At 39.5% G+C, this 9,361-nt stretch overlaps 1 protein-coding gene across 1 annotated transcript; it reads right to left on the bottom strand.

The window, feature by feature from the left end:
* Positions 1 to 1,147: 1,147 nt before the first annotated feature.
* On the bottom strand, positions 1,148 to 8,619 carry scxb (scleraxis bHLH transcription factor b). Its single transcript, XM_061218213.1, has 2 exons — positions 7,826 to 8,619; positions 1,148 to 1,186 (listed from the first exon to the last, which is right to left on the bottom strand). The coding sequence occupies exons 1-2, from the start codon at positions 8,339 to 8,341 to the stop codon at positions 1,148 to 1,150; spliced, it is 555 nt and encodes a 184-aa protein (XP_061074197.1). The 5' UTR covers positions 8,342 to 8,619.
* Positions 8,620 to 9,361: the final 742 nt, after the last annotated feature.

The following is a 9,361-nucleotide window of genomic DNA, read 5'->3' as shown; positions in this document are numbered from 1 at the left end:
ATCATCATCATCATCATCATCATCATCATCATCATCATCTCTTTCTTCTGGCTAGGATGTCTATGGCAGCCCCTAGAGCCATATGGTAAAATGTTTTGAAATTTGGCACACTGATTGGCAACAGTCCCATAATTCTCTTCACCAAGAGTCATGTCTCCACCTCAAGCTCTCTAGTGCTACCAATGGGTCACGTTTGGAGGTATGTTTATGCATGTAAGTTTTGAGCCCGATAAGTATGCCCGATTTTCAAAAATGAGGTGCAGTTGGATTCCTTGGATCAAGCTGAGTTCAACAAGTTGCCAAACAGGAAGTGAGCTCATATTTCAACAATGTATTGATACCAAACTTGCTATATGGACTCAGGACTCCTTCCCAAGGATGTGGAAAACACATGTGTCATTTAACCACTAGGAGGCACTGCAATCAGTAAAAATTGGTCTGCTAATAACTGTTGATGTATTTTGCTAAAAAAAAACGGATCCTTAAAACATTTTAACACCAACATATTTTGTTCAATCTTCACCAAACTTGGCAGAGATCATATTCAGACCAACTCTTGCAAGATTTCTGATGCATTTTTGAATTTCAAAAAAATTGATCCATTACAGCCAAATCAAAGGCAAACAACCAAAACAGGATGTGAGCTCATATTTCAGTTACACCCAATCTTTTGTCAATTGATATTAAACTTGCTATCAGTGATTTTATCCTGCCCTGCTGGACTGCTTGGCCCCCTCAACCCTGCTTGCATTTTTAATTTAAGTGTACTTGCATCTGAAACATCAACACTATATTCTGAATGGGGCAGTCAAAGGCATGTCTTAAGATAACTGATGCCAGTTTACTGAATTCAGTTCATATTGTTGTCACAGCTTAACATTATACCTGTGGTTGGTTGGTTCATTAGCCAAAGAATGAACCAACAGGCAATTACCTAAAGAGTCAGCAGAGATGTATTTTTCCAAGAATTATTTAAGAAACGAACCCAACAAACCCATTGCATTGACATATATAAATATATATTTGGACATATACAACCAAATTCCAGTCCTTTGAGTTTGTCAATAGCAGTTGAACAAAGGCATCTCCTTCTCTTCTGTACATGACATGCAGAGCAATAGCTTCTTTTGTCACTTTTGTAAGAACATTAGCTTCTCAGTGCAATTTTTCTTTCTTTGTCTTTGTTCTGAAAAAGAAAAGAGCAGAGTCAGTCGGCGCATTCTTTCTGCCACAAAATAACTTCCTGCACATTGTATTTCAGATTTTAGGCTGAATATTTTGGCAGTATTTATAAAGTAGGCCAATGTATTGGATATTGAGTGGGAGCAATCCATTTTATTGTGTGGAAAACATCTGTATTGATGCAAGCCAAACAATAAGCATGTATGTATGCTTGGTACAAACACTTTCCATAAGAGTTACAGATAAAATCACACTTTCATCAATGCTTCAATAACGACAGCAAAGCGATATTTGATGTGTTGTATTTTAATCACAGGAGAATAATCTGATTTAATTTAATTTGAATTTCATTGATTTTATTTTCAGTTGGATACAGTAAGATTAAGCAGTCAGTAATTTATCAAAACATAGCAAGACCTCTGGACTGTCAGATAAATCCATTCACTGAACTGCCTGTGTTTCCTTGAAGTCCAGGTTGTCTGGCCAGGAAGTGGAGCTTGGGAAATGATTTGCCTCAGATTTTCCATTCTCACCTTTCCTCACTTTGTGGCACACCTGGATTCCATTACTCTCCCTGCTCTGGTGAGAACCCCAGTAATTGGGAAGCCATTGTTTTCTCAGCCACAGGCGAATGAGGTAGGCCAGTACTCACAGTCATAACATACTCCCAAAATCAAATGGAGACTCATTTGAAAACACAACTGTAATTTTCACCCTAAAAGTGCCACATTTAAGAGGCAAATCCTTTAAGATGAAAAGGGTAATTAACTGCACCAAAACCAATGGAGCATTGCATAAGATTCGTTTCATATATGTTTCATCACTAATTAAAATAATAATCTTGTTTTTTATTTGCCAGCTTGAGGTGAAATTGTAATTTAAAAAACATATCCTATAAACTTTCCTTAAACCGTTTTAACACATTCTTCTATCTCATGAAATTATATGCTAAATGACAGCTCTGACAGGTACCTCATATATTCTCTGTTAACCTTCTTTATCTAATTACAAACGTTTGGTTGGTTGGCTGGTCGGCCAATGCCAGGTATGGTTGACAGTTCCATAACTGATCACATCTGGGGCACATGTCAGATGCCCCTGCTGTGAGTGAGGATATGCTGTGGTTTTCAAGGCCTGTAACTTTACCCCTTACATCAACTCATCCATTTGGGTTGTTATTCAAGGTGATCCCTCAGCTCGTATTGCATTCTGGACCATATGTTGTGCCACTGAAGATGACTTGGCTCCTTTAAAGGACGTCACTCACACTTTTGCAAACGGTAGTTGTTAAGATGACACACATCACCCTCTGTCAGCTGCCTAGACCAAACATCAGAAATATCTGTTGAGGCTCACTCTTGCATTTGCCAGCTGTTTCCCATAAAGATTGGATAGGAGTTATTTTTATAACTCAAGAAACAGTCTATAATAAAAGCATAAAATCAATATAATAGTTTATTATAATGAATTCCTAGTTTTATGGATTTTAATATAAAGCTGTTCTTCTGTTAGGCTTTAAATTAAACATCTGTGAATTTAAAACTATCCTTACACTATCTTTATCACTTGAACTTTTTATTTATAATTACAGTTGTGATTGGGTAATTAAGCATCCCTTCGAATTCATCATAGTCTTTTGTTAATTTAAGTTCATCTGCATTTTATCCAATCATGCTTCACATCCAAGTATGATATCCATTATTCTGTAGTTAATGACATGTTCACAACTGCTGGTGACTGCTGTTATACCTGCACCCATGCATCAATAAAAACACAGTACCAATACCAATACCAAGACAAGACAAAGAACAAGTAAACAGACTTTATATCTATCTTTGCACAATGATTGATCAAAGGTTTTGTTGCTCACCAAGCAAAGTGCAAATTCCTCCAGTCAAGCTGTGACAGTCATTTCACAAAAATGGCTTTCATAAACATAGTAATTTCATTTGCGGTATGATTGATACTTTCTGATTGTCAGGTCTAAATGCACTCATTTATTATTCGGATAAATGTAGCCCTTAAACGGACAGGGAAACAATAGTTTATCTAGGCTAAAGACCGAGGTTAAATTAACTCTTAGTCCTTTCACTGGAGGTTTCTATTAACTTGTCTCATAATTTTCAAAAAATAATATGGTTAAACACAACACAACACAATGCAATTAAAATCAATATAATTTATTTATTTAGGACAGAGATGGTAAGTCACCTTAAACATTTTTTAGTGCACGTAGACAGAAATTGGAACAAACTTCTGTAAGCCCAAGGTGCAACTCCACTATCTGCTTTGAAGCACAGTTTCTAAGGGGTCGGATTGGGCTTTCCGTGGATGTCATCATGCAGAAAAACCTCAGGCTGCACAGAGGCTGGAAGGCTGAGCTGGAAAAGTGTCACTTATGAGCTCTAAGACATTTAAACTGGGTATTAGTTTTTGTAAAAAGAAGGAATATACGCCATACTCAGTCCAAGACAAATGCACGTCTTTGCCAAATGTGTAAAAACAGAGGCAGGAAAAGGATCAGTCTTTGACAGGAGGGCACGCAAACGAGCCGTACGCATTGTGATGAAACGCCTGCTGTTCTAAAAAGACCAGGGCCCCAGATCTGTCTGTCATCTCCGCTAAAGCAGAAGCCATGTTATTCTTACGTCTAAAATCAGAACAATAATTCTCTGTGCGGCTCTGCTTCTGGTTTGGTATCGGGCATATGTGCAGCAGACAGCTTGTCATGAAGAGACATGATTGATTCATTTTGCGTTTAAAAGAGTCTATCATTTGGATTCAGGTTTTTGAAAAAAATAATTATGCACACGGACGCTCTAGTGTTTACTGTTTTTGTCCTTAGTCACTTGAAAGAAAGCACACACATGCAACACTGATATTTGTCCCAATGTGCAAAACATCTGCTAGTAGTTACTCAATGAAATAGTGGGTGTCCTTTTTTTTACTTGAGAAACAACAAGAATAACTCAAAGGTGTAGGAGTGCCAGTAGTGTGGTATAGTGATGATAGAACTGTGCATGAATGCTCAAGGTGGATTGTAGTGGTGATGATAATAGCAATTTTACTTTAACTGACCACCAAGCCAAAGTTACTGTAGATCAATGCAGCCTTGCAATGCAGATGAGTCAAGCTGAGGTAGTCATACTTATGTTATAAAACACCTTGCAAGAAATTATTAGTAAGTGTTTAGCTATGCTTTATCCTTGGCGTCATTGTCTCTCATTGACAGATTGAAAACTGGGTTGAAACTGTGTTGTCCAGAGATAGCTGATGAGCTCACAATCAGTGAGGAATTCAATTGTACATCCTAGATATAGGCCTACATCCTCTCAACCAGTTTCAAATGAGCATTTCTCACATGCTACCTAGCAGTATTTTAAAAACCCAGGGTAAAAGTGAATTTAATTTGAATGCACGTCATTCCGTGATCATGGACGCAGAGTAATACATTACATTACATGACATTATTGGCATTTGGCAGACGCTCTTATCCAGAGCGACATACAGTTGATTAGACTAAGCAGGAGACAATCCTCCCCTGGAGCAATGCAGGGTTAAGGGCCTTGCTCAAGGTACAGATCTTATTGTGTCTACACCGGGATTAGAACCACCGACCTTGCGTGTCCCAGTCATTTACCTTTACAGGCCGCCACATGAATAATCCACATGAAGTATCTGTACATGCTCTGAAGATATGTGAAAATATATGCAGTTTCAAAAGAAGGAATAATGCACAACAAAACAGTGCTACTACAACAGACAGTTCACTCTCATATTATCATCTGACCATTCAAAAATAACAAATACAGAATCGTTTTTATTTTGAACTTAACAACTGTCATTTTAATAGCTGTTTATTGAACATATGAAGTGTTTCACCGCAAAATGCAATGTTTGTTTTTTTGATAAAAAAGCAGATTTTGTGAACTATTATTGGACTATTTCATATAATATGGCAGTTAAAAAAAAAATTGTGCTTTTTTTCAGCAAAATGGTATAACAAAATCCTAAATATCCACACAACCAATAAAATGTCTGACAATTTCAAACATCTTTATTGATCAGGATCCTATTATAAGCTAAAATTAAAAGGGGGCTTTAAGCTTGATATTTTAAATCTCTGCATAAAAAAAACATCTCACCAAGAACCTTGAAAGGTTGCTTTGCATACTTTGGTGATTTTCTGTCATTAGTGAATACTTCACATGGAATTTTCTAAACTTCCTCTGCTTCGTCTTTGACAGTCGTTGACACTTCAACTTCGTTTAGGTGGATTCAGGTGAACCGGACTGAAAATGAACTGATCCCGAACGACCCTATTGGGGTTTTCATAAAACCTTTTATGGCCAACGACCAAATCAGTAAGGCATAACTGCCCATTGTCCGTCACAATGTGTGTACGCTGTACAGCCAATAGCTGGTATATTTCCTCCACCCGAGTATTGCGATCTCTTCCATTTGTCCTGTGCATGGTACTCTACCGATCTTCCTTGCTTTCTTGCAGTGGCCATATCCACCAAAAAGTCAAAATGGTTAATTACTGTATATGCTAGATTGCTGCTTGGCTGTACGGATATAACACAATATGCAATAAAAAGGAAGTGTCATTGAAGCAGGCTGTAATAAAAGACTTAAAATGTAATTGATAAAAGAAAATTAGATATATCTTGATAATAATACATTATTTATCCATATGCTACTAATATTTTGATTGAAAGAAACAATAATGCTGTAAAACAATACAAGTAGCTTTTTTCCCTTTGGCTTGTAGCCATTTAAGAGAGACAAACCATGCGCTAAATAATTCTACTCAATTACACTTAGACAAGGAGGTTTTAAACACAGGAATAGATGCTTTCATTAGAGGATACATTTTATGCTCTTTTCATTTTTAAAATTTGATGTAAAATGTAAAAATAATGGAATTTTACCACTGTGGCATGTATATAACACTTACATATTTACATACATATGTTATTAAGGCAAAAATTGTTGATGCTATACTACCCATTATCACATGATTTATCTTCACAGAAACATTAAAATCTGTAAAGATAGGCTCTTTTCTTGCTTTAACTCAGTCAGCAGCTGATCATAATGAACACTGAAGCCATGAGTTTGAATCTAGTTGACAGTATTATTAATTACTGTATATGGCATGGAAGAGACTTAGATCAACACAGGATGTCCATGTAAGTCATTCAGGAAGTCTCACAGGTAGCTCAGGGAATAAAGCAGATGTTCACAGAATGTTCAAGGGTAGATACGAGGAACTTCGATCAATTCTGTTTCCAGATTGCAGCTCTTAAACATCAACATTTGAAATATGGTCACTTTCATGGGTTGCTCGTGCTTTGGAACTTGTAGAGGAGAGTTTGCTAATCTGTCATTTCAAATTTTATTATGAATTTGTAGTATGCCTGAATAAATTAGCTTTTATGGTTCCAAAATGGTTCTCTCATTTTCCGTATTGCAGTTCTCTTAAATTACTTAACAAGCCTGTGACGCAAAATAATTCTAGCCCTGTCACATGAATGAAAAAATTGTGTCTGGTTACTTTTTGGATTTTCTGTATATTTTCTGTGACCCACTGATCCTTCCTTGCAGGTTTTATGGCTACCTGGATATGAGTCCTGAATATGGAACATATAGCATATAAACCAATTCTCAACATGCTATTTGACTTCATAAATCATGTCTGAAGAAAACCCAAGGAAAATGTATGGTTGAATAATCAATCAATTGTACACCAATTATCAAGCTGAACAATGTTCACGCTGAAAGGCCTAATCAGGCGTATTATCCGGTTCTGATCTGAAGCACTTATCACGGACAGTGCTGCTGATTTTTGTTGTTGTTGTTTTACCCGACTGATTATATTATCATATTCCAAATGGTGCTGAAGATTAAAGAGACAGAAAAGTGTAATGTTGTTCCGCTCACATGTGTGCTGTGACCTCCATACCCTTTAACTGTGGGAGCAATAACACTGCAGGGTGTTTGTGGTGTCTGCCACACACCAGTGAAGATCTTAGCTGCTACAGTTCCCTCAAGCCTGGACACACATCTTCAAATCATCCTTATTTTCAAGCAGTCTTTATGAGTAAGGCCAAGACAAATGCAAAGAAAAACTGTTTCTGAAAACGTACGTTTGTAATAATAATCTCCAATAAGATTATTATTACATACTGTATCTAATTACAGAACAAAGTTTTTTTTTTATCAAAGTGAGACTGATATTGTAAGCTTTCATTTACATCGCTATGAATGCACATTCTAAAGACAGGCCAACAGAAATAATAAATACAGAATGCTGTCCTAATCTCTGAAGTTTCCTGTGATTTAAATACATTCCATTCATCAAAATATGATCGTTTTTTCCACATCTAAAAGTATTACTCTTAGGCAGCACAGCGGTAATAAGAATAGGATCCCACAAACATAACTGCTGCATGTTCATGTGTGTGACAGTGACCTGGTATTGCTGCGTACTCATGTGTGACAGTGACCTGGAAGTGCTGCATACTCGTGTGTGTGACAGAGACCTGGTACTGCTACATGTTCATGTGTGTGACAGTGACCTGGTACCGCTGCGTGCTCGTGTGTGTGACAGAGACCCGGTCTCACGCGTGGTACTCACAGCTTTCCTCTGGTTGCTGAGGCAGAAGGTGCAGATCTGCTTGGGCTGGGAGTTCTCAGAGTCCTGGCTGGGGGAGCCGTTGTGGTGGTAGTAGGAGGCGGTGTGGTGGCAGGGCTGGCCGTCCCCACAGGCCTCCCCCACCAGCAGCACGTTGCCCAGGTGGGAGATGTAGCTGGAGGCCAGCCGCAGCGTCTCGATCTTGGACAGCTTGCGGTCGGCGGGCTCGGTGGGGATGAGGGTGCGCAGGGCGGTGAAGGCCGAGTTGACGCTGTTGGTGCGGTCCCTCTCCCGGGCGTTGGCCGTGTTTCTCACCACCGGGGACGCCGTAGCCACCACCGCCGCCGGCGCGGGCTTCCTCTTCTGGCCCACCTTGATGTGGAAGCCGGCACTGTCCAGGCAGAAGGACTTCTCCTCCGAGCCAGAGCTCTCGCTGCCGTTCTCCTCGTCCTCCGACAGCATGCTGATATCCGAGTAGTGGAAGGTGCTGCGGACCGGCCGCACCATCGCGAAGGACATCTTCCCCCACCCCAGCACGAGCGTCCTCGATCTTTTTATTTTCGCCTATATTCGTTTACCAGCGCGCTGTTCCCTGGGCCTGTCACACCTGTAGATGAAGTGCTGCAGGCTGTTAAGAAATCCCAGAGATCCTTTCACTCAAGACCCAATCAGGGGCTCCTGGTTCTCGGTGAAAACCTTGTCACGGATTTCCCATCTCCTTCTGTAAAAACCAAAAGCTTTTGGTGGCTGATTCCTAAAAAAAACAACCCTCCTTGGATGTGTGAGTGTAGGCCTCCCTCTCTCTCAGACTTCCTCTCTTACTACACAAATCCACGTGCCATTTCTGTCTGACTGTTTCAGTGTGGTTAGACTTTATAGCCCGTAGGAGTGTCTGGTGCCTTTTTCCACTCCCCTTTTCACTGCAGCAAACCCAGCAGAGGCTGTCTGAAGGGGGAGTGAATCTGTTTTGTCTGATCAGCAATCTGTCCGTTCTTTGAGTGAATGCTGAGGACTCAGAGTAGGGGTATGGGTGGAGGTTGTTCAAAAGGAATCAAGGAAGAATTGATCTTCTGCATAGATTCTATATACTTTCGGTGGAGTTGTGATCTGTTCTTAAGTGACGAGATTGAAAAAATATTGCTATTCCTGTATGTACGTTTGTACACAAATCTAGGTCTTGCAATAGAGTTGGCAACACTGTTTTTTGTGGCACATACTGAGAAATGTTGAACCCCTTGTTGGTGTTCTGCCATTTGCCACTCTGGTTGACAGAAGCCTTCACAGCGGTACGCCCCTCTCACATTACCCAGTACAGTAGAGGTGTCGGGGTCTCATTGAGTCTGCCACTCACATCCCAGGCCATCCGAGCACACCATTAAATTCTAGAAGGTTCAAGATAGATTGAGTTTCACAGGTTAAAACCAGCAACTTTTTTGTCAAGTATTTAAGACTTAACCCCTTACCCCTACTGGGAAGCCAGTGAATAAAATTCATATAGAAGAAAACCACAGGGTAAAGCAGAATGATTGAAAGTTTTAA

The sequence above is a fragment of the Conger conger genome, chromosome 1, assembly GCF_963514075.1.
Source record: "Conger conger chromosome 1, fConCon1.1, whole genome shotgun sequence".
In the NCBI taxonomy this organism is placed as follows: domain Eukaryota; kingdom Metazoa; phylum Chordata; class Actinopteri; order Anguilliformes; family Congridae; genus Conger; species Conger conger.
The sequence above is the reverse complement of the archived record's forward strand: the minus strand, read 5'-3'. Positions and strand labels throughout refer to the sequence as shown.